General features: G+C 38.9%; 2 protein-coding genes across 8 annotated transcripts in view; both read right to left on the bottom strand.

The window, feature by feature from the left end:
- Positions 1-67: 67 nt before the first annotated feature.
- On the bottom strand, positions 68-6,472 carry znf207b (zinc finger protein 207, b). 2 transcript variants are annotated; one of them, XM_041784672.1, is made up of 12 exons: positions 6,297-6,472; positions 5,633-5,759; positions 5,325-5,463; positions 4,822-5,007; positions 4,549-4,624; positions 4,327-4,388; positions 3,998-4,137; positions 3,604-3,702; positions 2,500-2,751; positions 1,979-2,135; positions 676-852; positions 68-404 (listed from the first exon to the last, which is right to left on the bottom strand). In XM_041784672.1, the coding sequence occupies exons 1-11, from the start codon at positions 6,335-6,337 to the stop codon at positions 701-703; spliced, it is 1,431 nt and encodes a 476-aa protein (XP_041640606.1). In that variant the 5' UTR covers positions 6,338-6,472; the 3' UTR covers positions 68-404; positions 676-700. The 2 variants fall into 2 exon arrangements, with proteins under 2 accessions (XP_041640606.1, XP_041640607.1); XM_041784673.1 differs by lacking the exons at positions 68-404; positions 3,604-3,702 and having other exon boundaries at positions 562-852; positions 6,297-6,471.
- A 3,949-nt stretch (positions 6,473-10,421) lies between these two features.
- The window catches only part of rhbdl3 (rhomboid, veinlet-like 3 (Drosophila)), an 89,438-nt gene continuing 86,336 nt past the window's right edge, over positions 10,422-13,523 (bottom strand). For all 6 annotated transcript variants that reach the window (XM_041786163.1, XM_041786162.1, XM_041786166.1 and 3 more), the window contains one exon: positions 10,422-13,515. In XM_041786163.1, the coding sequence (XP_041642097.1) occupies positions 13,244-13,515 (272 nt within the window). In that variant the 3' untranslated portion in view covers positions 10,422-13,243. The remainder of the gene's footprint in view (positions 13,516-13,523) is intronic.

Below are 13,523 nucleotides of genomic sequence, written 5' to 3'. Positions count from 1 at the left end.
TTCTAATGATACAACACCAGTACAAACCTTCATCACTCACCTCCACGTACTTCAGGACAAACCAGCATTGGATTTCAAGATGAATTTTATTACAACAGATTCATAAAACATTACAAAGGATGCATACAGGTACCCTTTAAGCAGGAAATATTAAAAACAAACCTGAAATAAGAATAAAGCTAGAGACTGATGAAGCATAAATTTGTAACACTACTAAGTTGGAATCATATTCATCAATGAGACCCTCACCAACCAAGGTTGGGGACGCAAGTCCAACAGCAGCTAAGTGTGCTGTGAGGGCCTCAATTACACTACAAAGAAAATAAACAAAATAAAATTAATCAAATGTTCACAAGAGAAACTTGCCTTTGTAAGCGGTTGGTACGTTCATGTAACTCCAGCAGCTTCAAAAGAAATATGAATCATTTTAACACACTTCACTTCTATAACCTGAGTGAAACCTATGGGAAAAAGAATATATCCTCACATGAAATCAAATAACAACAGAATAGCTTTCAGGAACTTGTGTGGTGTGTTTCCAATAAAGAAGTTACATTAAATGTCCACGTTTTCTAGCAAATAATATTTGTCTTCACCACCACTGGTTTTACTGCTCTTTGCTTGCAGCTAGGTTTGAAAAAGCACAAGGATGAGAGAAAGGTGTGAACCTCAAACCTAATGTGGTGGCTGCTTTGCTGCTTCAGTAGCGTCCAGCCGGAGACATGACGGGTGGCCTCATGCCCATGGGAGGGCCTCCCTGGTAAGGGGGGACCATAGGGGGGCCCTGCCCATAAGGAGGCATCCCTCCAGGCATGTAGCCTGGCATGCCCTGAGGAGGAGCGCCATACTGACCTAAAGAGAAAGAGAGAAAAAGGGGGAGAAAACTGTGATAAAGATTTCTTTTTCGAGTATTATTTTATAATAATGCTTACATCTGTCTTCAATCAAGTAATAAAAGAGAAATACTGAACAGACACAGGTTTAAAAATTAGTTCATGGTCACTACATCAATCAGGTCAAAGTTGGAGAGATGAACAGTAAATATCCCGATAAATATGCAGTATTTATTCATTGATTATTGATTGCAACAAAATTAAAACAAGATTTTCTTCCATCCAGTTTTATTGATAACCGATCCACACTAGTATTTCACACCTTGTTTATTTACCTTCAATATTTGTTTACCTCACTCACACACACACATTAAAATCTGTGAAAGCAAGGATCATGTTCACTGTCTGATGTCCTGCAGAGGACTGATGAGTCTCACAATGACTACATAAAGCTTTACTGCTGTTTTTTATGTCATACTAAACACCAAACAGTAACAAGGACACTACTGATTGTAAGCAACATTTAATTCCTAACCACCTTCATGTCTCATTTAGTAACTTTTCGCTGATAAAATATCCCTCAATTAGAGGCGAGTGTACTCAAGCATGAAGCGCTGGCTGGTGTTTGACACTGATATTTTACCCATCCAAATTTGCAGACAAGGGCAGGGTCATCTTGAATTGTTGTCATTGTTGCTGTGCCCATAATGCCCCCATGCTGCTGATTCTACTTGCTTACTCAGTTAATACAAAATTTTGCTGTTCTGTCCCACTGCCATAGAAAAGCTAACGTATCATAGCCTAAGAAGCCATGCTGCTAATAGGCTGCTGTGCTGCTAAACCACCATAGCTTGTGTTGTGTGCTGGTGTGTTTTGCTGAAAATTTTCTGCTTCTGTGTTTGCCAGTTTGTGATCAGAAACAGACAGTGTTGAACACCTTTAAGATTAATTTACCGAAGCAATTCAAACACCGGTTCACTGCATAACAGCCTCATCCCTACTCCCGAAAGGCTCTAAAGAAAAACCACTACACTTTCGGTACACTGAAAACAACAAAAATGTGACCATAAGCCCGTAGTAATATTTAAAGTCATAAAAAAATCCTGTAAAATAATTCCCTATAGTTTAATTCAGACTTTTCTCACCATGCATGGGATGCCTCATGCCGGGCTGCTGTGGTGGCAAGCCTTGCTGTGGCGGCATTATGCTGCCCACAGCTGCCACAGAGGGAGCAGCCGCATGGGCCTGACCGGGCCGAGGTATGAGACGCTGGTAACGAGGCAACTGTGCTTTCATCTCCTCCTGTTGAAAGGGACAGCACAAAAAAACAAACTTTTAGGCTAAATAAATGCTTTGATTCTACGCAGACACTCAAAAAAATGACTAGGAATTGGGTACCAGTGCTTGAAAGCCCTGATGTTACACTGAGGAAATTCCAAGTTAAAAATCACCCTTCAACATAATCAATGAAGAGAAGCTAATAAAGAGGACGGATAGGCACCAAATGTTTCAGAAGCAAATATTCTCTGCTGTAACAAGATTGATATCGCCCTTTATTACCAGAATAAAAGTCAAAATAATCCCTTAACTATCTCAAAATTGCTATGGTATATATCAGCCATTACTTACTGTGAAAAAGGCAAAATAAAAAGCTCAAGCGACTTACCAGTGAGATATCCTCATCAGGGTGGATCAACTTACTAGTTGCACTCGTGGTGGTAAGGGTGGCGGGCTTAGTGGCCACTGTGGCAGGGGGTTTGGCCACAGTGCTGCTAGAGGGGTTAGAAGAAGAAGAAGTGGAAGAGGAAGAAGAGACAGAGGGTTGGGTGTAAGCAGGGAATGTTGCTTTGGGAGGCTCGATGGAGGCCGATGTACTGTGGGAGTTTGAAGCTGCAGCTCCTGAAGTGCTCTGCTGGGCCTGTTCAAAGACAAGATACAGGTAACTGACAGGCAACAACTTAAACGGTCGCTTCCTTACTTTTAAAGGTAAAGAAAGGAAACAGTCAGAAAGAGACGACTGATTACATCCTTACCATAGATGTTAGCTTGGATTATGTGAAGTTCTTTTAATTACACACCCCAAACATCCATTTAAAAAGGACTGTCTAAAGTAAACACTAGATTTAGCATTTTATAAAAGATAACATGACTAAAAATAGCACAATAAAAAAGGATCACACTTGCTATCAGTTTGACTTGTACGGCCATTAACCGATAAATCAGGCAAGCCCTTTATAACAGATACAAAAGGACTGCATTTTACACTGACAATATATACTACTCTGGACTTGGGTGCAGTTTTGCTTGAAATGACTTAAATCCTTTGAATTCAGAATAGTGTATTGATTATTCATTGAGCAAAACTCAGATACTGAGGAGTATAATGTGTGTTAGGTTTCATCGTTATGTTATGCAACGAAAAAAAGTCATTTCAAAGCATGAGGAGTTATTGCAGAATTCATGCTTCAGAGGTTAGGAGGGCAAAAGATGCAGAATAGCCACATAAACCACTTTGTGTGCCTCACTGTGTAATAATTACAGCACATGCACAGTAAAATAAAGCTCACAGAGAAGAGAGTGTCAGTTATCATCAAGGAAAATCATCCTTTGACACTGACATCATCACCAATGTGCTCAGTTTGATACACCGACAGGCTTACAAGGCAAATGTAGTTAGTATTCAGCCCATTTAGGAATTAAGAGGTAGAGGTTAAAGATAAGCGACATGCAGCTGCCACAGCCCAAGTCAAAGTCCTGTCTGTGAGCATACTTGTGGCGTGTTAGGAAAGGGAGGCTGGGAAGAGACAGACTGAAGGTCTGCAGATGGAGAGGAGACGGTTGCTGTGCTGCTATGAACACCAGAGCCCATCTGCAGCATGGTGGAAAGGAGATCACAGCATTGGCATTGAACATGTCCACATAATCTAGCCAAATTCAGTTAGGAAAAAAAAACAGTACAATACAGTGACGGAAGAGAATGAAATAAGAGTGAGAAAGACAGGAAATTAAGAAACACAGAAATGTTGTGAAATTAAATGTGTATATACCCCAATGCTGTGACAGTAAAACCATTCAAGATGGATACATAACAGGAGCATCTGAATCCACTGAGAAGTCTCTGTGTGTACAGGAGTGTATGTTTAAGAGGGCAGTAAGCTGCGTACCTGTGCTGCACTGGGAAAGAGAGGTTTGGTAACTGCAGGCTGGGCTGCTGGTGCTGTCGGTCGACTGGGTAGTGCTCCTGCTGCAGGGGTTGGAGCCATGTGGGGCATCCCTGGTCTTGGAGCCATATGAGGTGGCATTCCTAGATAATTATAATCAACCACAAAGTTTAAATAAATAATCAACCATAACACTGAGAGTATACAAAGAATAAAAAATGTGTAGAAGCCACAATCTATGAATTACACTATAATTATAACTGGACCTTTACAAAAAAAAATCTGGATATATTTTAAATATCTTTTGTAGCCAAAATACAAGCACAACTCACCAGGAGGTATACCAGGCATCCCTGGCATCATAGGGGGCATCATTCCACCCATTGGCATCATACTGCCAAAGGTAATAAGACAAATCAGCAAATGGCACAGCTAGACTACAGTAGAATTTCAGAGAATGAAAATCCCAAAAGGAAAGGATCTCTAATGCAGATGAATATAGAATCAAACTAACGGCATATTATAAAATAAAACACAAAGTTCATAACTCTTACCCTGGGGGCATTCCATGCATTGCAGGAGGCATGCCATGCATCATGGGAGGAACACCCGGCATAATTGGAGGCAATCCTAAAGCAATGAACCAAAGCAGAATTTTGTTTAAAACCTAAACATTCCCTCCACACAGACAAGATGTACAAGAAAAACACAGAACCATGAATTATTGCAGCTCAACTTTTACTGAATTTAGGAGACTGTACTTCACATTTCGTCAACTTAAATATATTTACTTCCAACACTCTGCAATTTCACCATAAGGGCCTTGCCTTGATATCCTCCAGGGTGCATCCCAGGTGCGCCAGTCACAGGAGGCATCCCAAGCTGGGCCATGGGAGCAGCATAGCCTGCCTGGGGCTGAACAGCAGCTGCCTGCTGAGCCGATGGTCCTGCTTCATCATCGTCGTCATCATCCTCATCAGAGTCATCCTGGTTGTTCTTCTTCTTTTGACTCTCTGGAATATAATGTTCATCATAAAGGCTTTAGTGGTAGTCTAAAGTAATCAGGTAGATTAAAAAGAAAAATACATGCAAGTAATGTCTGCGAGACAGCTCTCATTTAAAGCTTAAGTCAAACCGCACTTTAACACAGTGCACTCTCTTTCATGGCTTTAACTAAACAATCATGATACTCAATACCAGGAGTCCCCATTAACTTTTAATAACAACAAAAATGAGGTCCCAGGAAAAATATTTCAACCTAATATTTACACCAATAAGACAATGACAGAGTTGTGTAGAATTGGCAAGACGTATATGTAAGTGGACAGACCTTGGGATTTCTGTTCTAGTGTCCGTCTTCTTTCCTGCATGTCTTTCTCTGGGATACCCTCCATACCATAGATTTCCAGCTCAATATCTGTTCTTCCAGGGATTGCATTTGGTACGCTGTCTATCGTCTCCTTATGCACCTGAAAAACAATTATAGTGAGCAGTGAGGTACAAGATTCTCCCTCCGACTAAAGGCAAGGTAAGATCTGACAGCCATGTGTTGGTCAAAATGTGGCAGGAATTCAATAATACTGTGACACTAAAACGTACACACTAATCTGGGATATAAATCTAAGAGAAGGAACCCACCTGCATGCAATGAATAGCCAATCCTGGGCCTGTATACAACTTCTTATGACAAATGTGGCATTTAAAATGCTTTGCCTTCTGATGCTGAATGAGGATCTTTTCATCGTCAAAGTCCCGATTACAATACCTTGAAAAACAAGTTAAGGAAACCGGAAACACAAGCAAAACTGCAAAAGCAACAAAATACATCATTGAATACTACCGCTCAACTAACCCTAAAAATGACGTTACTGTGTCATTAAAACATTAGTGCTCAACTTCCAGTAACAACCTATATTAAATATAACCTTTACACCACGACAAGACAGCGTGCATTAAGCTTGAATAATTTATGATAGCCTAAATCGTCCGTGCATGCTAACACAAAATAGCTAGCAAGGGAGGTAACGAGGTTAGCTTCCTCCAATTGTATGTGTAAGTACGTCTGTCTCAACACAGTATATTCAAAGGGGCATGGGCTAGGCGTAAACTATTTACATAATACAAGTGAAGGCTTAATTCAATCCATTTAGAACATATTTACTATGATCAGCTAACCAAAGCCAGCGTTAGCTAACAACCCGAGAATCCACGGTGAAGTCGGTACAGGCCTTCCTTTTGTCGAGCTAGCATGTAGCATTCAGAGACTCCAGATCAGTATTTTTCCGACCAGTTAAAAGGATACCAGCACCATGGCTTCATCTGCTTCTTCTTTTTTCTTCCCATTTTTAATGAATACTGAAAAGAATGTCTTACGCGTTAAATACCAGTCTTATTATCTGTTTGACAACGGCATGCTTCTGTCCCGTGACAACGCCGAAAATGGCGCTTAGCTGGAGGAGGAAGTAGTAGGGGGCACCGCAGCAGTCTCGCGACTACAGGAGATCTACGTCACAACATAGAAACGCCCCGTGGTTTAGGGCCCCGTGTTTATAATAAATCCTCTGAAAAATAATGAGAGTCCCTATGCGAGTTGTACGCGGAATTTCCCTTAAGAGATATAATACTATGCTTCTACTTCAGGTTTAGGTTTAGTATTTTAAAACATTTTATAGGCGAGCCGTTTAGTTATTGCATAACTATGAGCTGCGCAGATTAAGAATACCATGAAGTAAATGTAAGAAGTTCAATCAGCGTTCACTCGGCTGAGAGTAAAACATAATACTTTTATTTGTTGCATTTAAAAATAGCAGAGAGAAGTTGGTTCAAAGTATGGACTGTAGAAAGAAAGGTTCAAAATGAATAAACATAGATTCAATCCTCTAAAGACCGGGTTAGCTTCGACAGCATAAACCCTGTTATGTCGCCAGTGTCCGCTTGATGGTGACATCGTTACAGGAATATAAACATTATCCCTCGCTGCTGTCAATGATAAATAATACCGTGGTTTTGCGTAAAAAATTGGATTTTCACCAACATTAAATCGTCGTTTGGCCATTTGGTTTGGGGCATAGTCTGCTAATCAAGTTTAGAGATATACATCCCACACAATCAATGAATAATTTTCTACCAATGATAAATCACTGTAAATGCCCAAAGGGGCAATAACTTTACTGACATATGATTACAATCAAAGATGTCGGCTTGCTTTTTACACGTTCACTTTAGGGCAACAGATGTTCTACATTTCCCAAGTATTGATTTTATCATTAAATATTTCAACTAATAGAAAAACAACTATAGACTGAGTATATCTAACACGCTGATACAGACCAGGGTGGAAAGTAACTAGTTTCCTTCATTCATATTTGAGTCGTTTTTTTGTGTACTTATACTTTTTGATTTAATTTTGAAATCAGTACTTTACTGTATTTTACTCTGACTCACATTGCATCTGCAATATGAGTCGGAATAATCTCAGATATTTTTTCAAAACTGTTCTCCCCTAGTTTTCATGGTGATTACTACGAGGTTTTAGATTGAACAAATCAGTCAATACACTACCTTGATCAAAGTAGATAAATAAAGATATGATATTCATAATGATTCATGCATCATGTTATGGCAACTTTACATACGGGCTCATTAGGAAAGAGCAGTTTCTGTTTAATCCATCTAATATTGTGCTGGTTGTAATATAAAATGATATATTGCTTGTGTTAGTTGAAAAATACCTGTGATGAAGAACTTTAAAACATGGAGAAAAAAACACGATTGGATTATTTTCCCAAATCATTCAGCCCTAGCAGCTACTCAGTACTCAGTAGTATAAACTTTGAAGTCCCTGTAAAGTGATAAAGAATCTGTATTTATGTTTGTTGAATGAAAGGCAACTGTGCTATGAACTACCAGGCAAAAGTTCAGTCATGAAAAACATCTCTACGTTTATAAAATTTAAGCTTCAAAATCATGAAAAATGAGGAAGTGCAATCTGCTCTAGGATGGTGTGAGTGTGACAGTTGAATGTGCCAAAGCCACGGCCACTCATGAGAAATACAATCCTCTCAAATAAAAAGAAATACTACAACATTAATGGAGGAATCATCAGTCTGCTCGGGTGCAATGTTACAACTCTCTTTTTTAAGCCACCAGACATTTATCATAACAGAACTTTTAGAGCTGAAGTCCCCATGTTGCTCTTCAAGATAAAAGGCTTCAATGATGATTAGCGTTGGAGGTTTTCATTTTGACAGACTTGGCAGGAATAGTTCTTGTCTATCAACAGATACTTGTTACTAACAGACAGGAGGAATTGAACTGTTTTTGTTTGTAGACAGACATCCATATTCTGCTTCTTTTAATTATCCAGGACTAAAGACAGGTGAAATATGGATTAAAACACACCTTCAGCAGGTAAGATGTTTGTTCCTGCTGCATCTGGTTCAAGTCAAAACTAGATGAGCTCTCCAGCATTTAGCCTTCTCCTTGACCTTTAATAGACCTGTATCAGAGCACAGCTGCCTGGCTCTGTGCCAGAGCAGGGAGACAGAAGTCAGGAGTTATGCTGCATTCCATTTACCCCAGAAGTCTGATTTCAGAATTGGGAATGACTGTTTGTGTAGCTTTTGTCACAACCACAACGAGTTGGAAAAACAGTGGATACCATTCTTGTGTTAGCCAGTCATTGTTTTTAGCAACATTGACCAGTTACTAGCTGATTAGCCTTTAAAACAACACATTGCACAGTACTTCATGTATTACAAGACTACACCCTACAGGCAACCACAGGGTAGTGCTGTGTCTACGATTTCTAAAAATGCCCTGAGAAACAGCCAAAGGTTCTGAAAAAGATCAAAATCACAGCTTTTACTACACTTCATGCTTTGTACCACCATGTTGTGTCGTCGAGGTTGGGGTGCTCTGTGAAAGAATGAGTTCACAAGTTGTAAATATGACTTTGGGAGATGTTCCATTTGCCTCTTCCAGTCGGTAGTAGGAAAAACAAATCAGAATATGAGTTATGACAACAAAAGTAATTTGATGTACTACTGTCTGGCACAAATCTCTCCATTCTAATACTTTCAATGACCTGCAGGCCACTAAAACTGATGGATTAAACAATTTATCTGAAAGAGACAAAAACATAGCATCTAGCTGGCTGTTAGCTTTCAGTAAAGGCAGTGACATCAGCTAACAACAGACTATATTTAGATTAACTGCTCTGTGATTTTATATTATTGTAGTGTTAGGTGGCCAGGTTAATTCCCCATAGGGACTGGTGATGTGGTGGGTCCCGCAATTTACCCTGCCCAAATTAAACCAAGCCAGGAAAGAGGTGACCAACTTTCTAATGGTCTAAATCCAAAATTTAGTCACACACAGATCTACAAGTTACAGCAATCTTATTCCAACATCTCTAGTGTGTTAATACACAAATTTTCAACTTCACTTTCAGGGACTTCAAATTAAATGCTTTGTACTAGATTTATACACCAGTGCTTTTGTTTTTACTTGGGTACATTTTTACCAGCATAGTTTTTCCACCTCTGACACAGACACGCATACACTACACTCACATACACTGACAAAGTAGAATGACAAAATGTATCCAGTTGTATCACCATCATTTCTAGTAAATGTCACTTTATATCCCCCTTCTTATAAGTACCTTAAAAGATGTGAAACGCATATTAAAATTTGGCCTGATTGTAACACGTCCTCCTCTCAGCAGGTGGCTTATAAGTGCAGAGGCACCACAAATGTATTCAGACAGATTTCCTTTCCCTGCAGCCTCGCTTGTCTTCTCTTTCTTGCAAGGTGAATGATTACCGCTGAAAGTGGAGATTTATGAAGGGGAGACACAACTGAGGCGGCTTTCCTTGGTTGCCTAATGAATTTTTCATTGTGCACCTTCAAAGCTGCTACTCTCCATATGGTTGTACTGGCTAGACGGAGAACATGTTAGATGACAGCTTAAGGGGTCCCTTCTCCAAATGAATTATGGCTGATTCTTAGGCTTGCACATTTCATTGATCACTTTGACATGTGCTGTGGGTTCAGAGTTTGAAACGAATGTAGTTTAGAGGCTGCAAATCTACTTGGTTTTGACACTTTTCTTTGCAGGATTTGGGGTCATTCCTGTCCTGAATATTGAAAAAAGTGGGTATGCCAGTGTTTGGCAAAGGCTAAAGAGTAGTTTTTGACTAGACAACTGGATTTAAATGCTTGAACATGTTCATTCACACGTGTGCCTATTTATACAGACATTAAAAGCACACTTATCACGTTTTTCTCCTTCGCTTCACTGTAAAATCCCATGAAATGTCCTGTTATCTGTATACAGACTTCATTAACATACACAGTAAGGGAACAATAACAAGTCCAAATGCTACATTTTTGTTTTCTGTATAAAACTGTTTAATGTCCTTCAGTATGTACATATCAAATCTACAAAATATGCACAATGTTAAAATATTATCAGCGATTTACCCCTCACTCAGCTTTGTGTCATAGCCCTTATTATATACAATCCCAGACCATCTTTAACAGGTTTTAAATAGGGTACATACAGGGTACAGCTAGCATCACAACAAAATGACAACCCAATTTACACAACATACTGATATCACAGAGTAAAAAAAATACAGAGCCAATGCATGTTAAAATATTAATCTGTCTATAATTACATTATAATAATGTTTGTGCGAAGCAGTTACCAGTGCAACATAATTAAAGTACAGTACAGTTAGAGACTCACAGCGTCAGGCTGGGGTCGTTTTCTATCCTTGTTCAATCAATTAACAATCCAAGTTGTGATGGACAAACGAGAGAGCACTGATTTACTTCTCTGCCCAAACTTTGACTGATATAAGAGCAAAATGACCCCAGCCTGGATGTATTTGAGGTCAGGCATGTGTGTGCTCATCTGCGTTTGGTAATGAGTAAAATACTTGGGATTAGTCAGAATGCCCCAGATGTCTCCATACGTTAATATTTTCATTTTTCTTTTGGCTCATTACCTCATAGTTCAATAAATAAAGTCACAGACAAATCATCAAAAATTTCAATAAATGTTTATTTTAGTGAGCCCATATTACTTAGAAATAACCTAGTAATTTTATAGTAATAACATAGTAATCATTAAGTAATAAGTATAATTATCTAGTCATTTCTCATGAATACGCTGGTAATTACATAGTGATAACTTGGAATAACCAAGTAATAACTCTAAAATATTGCAATATTAAGGAAGTATTTACTAGGTAATAATTTATTAATTATCAAGTTAATCCTCATATTATTGTGGAAATTCTCTGTAATTAGGTGTATTTTACCCAGTAATCTCCTAGAAGAAAAAGATGATAGTGTCCCTCTTGAATAGAACATAACTCCTGGGATTTCTGAATGCCCTCATTCATAATTTTCTAAAAAAAAAATAAAAAATAAAAAAAAAATCCATAATTCCTAAGTATTTTTTGATGATTTCTGCATATTAGCCCACTTATTCAAATTGAGTCCTTTCCCCATAGTCTCCCATGTAATTTTTCAGTGGTTTCTTGATACATCTCTTCAGAATTTTAAGGTAGTTTTTAAGTAATTTCTGAATACATTTCTTCACAACTCACAAGTTATTTGTAAGTAACTTCTTAATATCAGCATCATAAAGTGAGCCCATCCTCCATGATGTGATTTAGAAAAACTGGCCTTATGCTGTTACATTAAAGGCTTAATGGTAACCCTTTTCTATGCCTCTTACCTCTGTAATGCATTATAACATATTATAACAATGTGTTATAAAGCTCCTACAATGCAATATAACAGTTATAAACACTCATTACTATTTATGTCTCATAACGTAATCATAGCTTATTCAATGCCCGTATCAATAACGACTATAAATATACTTGTAATGTATTATAGTGTGTTTGTTAAAAGTATGAATACATATTTAGAATGCTTAACAGAGTATTTCCACAATATTATAAAGAATTACTTTATGATTAATACGTTCTTACTCAGTAAATACTTTCTTAATATTACTATATTTCTGAGTAACTACTTGTGTTACTAGCTAAGCATAACCTTAATCTTGAGAAATAACTAGATAATTATAATTATTACTCTAAAATTACTTGCAAGGTATCAGGTAATTAGGGCCCACTAAAATAAAGTGTTACCAAATTTTCAAACATTGTAGAAATCACTGTATTTGGTCTAATGGAGCATAAAATGACAAGAGGTTTGACTGCATTTCTGGACTGACTGAAGAGTGACCATGATCATGGAAGTCTTTTATTACATTCAAATTAATCCTTACAACGAAAAATCAGATTCATCTTTCTTAAACAAAAGCAATTCTTGTCAAGGGGTGAGCAGTTCCCCTGGTGTTTTGGCATCATTTTAAAAAGCTTAGAGTCTGAATGGCACTTCTGCTTCTTCTCTGATCATACACACGTTTACACAATTGCCACACTCCTTGCACACACACAAAAACACAAAGACACAAGGTTTATATTAATCCTCCCTAATCTGGGGAATTGCCAGATCCTGAAGGCAACACTGAATATGTGACCCAGTCTTTCTCTCAAAGGTAAATTCATCATAACCTGCTGTAGCTTATATACTCTGATCTTTCTCTGTGTTGTGGACCTCAGGGAAGTTTAGCTGTCCTTCTGTCTGCTTAATCTACTCTCTTATGCTTATGAGCTGCTTGTAATGATGACAAAACACTGACTAAGCCTTGACTTTTAAATTCATTTACTGATCATGGAGGAAGCAGGTAGATGACAGGATTTCAGGTACTTCTGTGACTGAAAATGGTTTATACTGCATGGTTTCACTGCTGCCAGTCAGTGTTAAAGACAGAGGCAACTGTGCAGAAATACTTTCATCAAGCTGACGACTCCACGCAAAGGCACCACTGGATTGAGGAGGAAGAGGCAGAGAAGTTTAAGCCATGTAGACAAGACTGTATAAGATCCAAGGTGTCTCTCTGTAGCCACTAAATGTCCCACACTGGGCGCTACTCTTGAGACAAACATCCAACAGAGATCCAGACAAAGAGCAGGTGGAGGTTAGCTAACACATTAGCAGGGATGATGCAGGTGCGCCAAGAAGGTTCTGACCACATAATTTGCTGCACATTAGGAGAAAGCCACACAGCTCTGACCCCTGCAGTGAGGTTCAGAACATAAGGCTGAGCCAACTCATCTGGCCAGGCAGTCAAGAATCTATCAACAGAACAAAACTGAGTCACGGAGGTGGAGGAAGTCGCACATCAAGCAAGCTGTATGCAAAAATATTCCAGAAGACAGCGCAGAGCACAAATAAGGTGTAGACACAGAAAAAGATCCAAAACAGAGACTGCTCCTGGAGTCTCTGCTCATAGTTTTGTAAGACCACCACACCCAGAGTCAGACCCACCACCACTCCTCCCAGGTGAGCTACAAAGCTGGGATTGGGGCAAGGAGGGAAGGCCGGAGGGTAGAAGCGTAGCCACACCGCCCGACCAAACTCCACGCTCACTGTGTGC

This window comes from Cheilinus undulatus, linkage group 4 (assembly GCF_018320785.1).
Source record: "Cheilinus undulatus linkage group 4, ASM1832078v1, whole genome shotgun sequence".
Classification (NCBI taxonomy): Eukaryota; Metazoa; Chordata; class Actinopteri; order Labriformes; family Labridae; genus Cheilinus; species Cheilinus undulatus.
The sequence above is the reverse complement of the archived record's forward strand: the minus strand, read 5'-3'. Positions and strand labels throughout refer to the sequence as shown.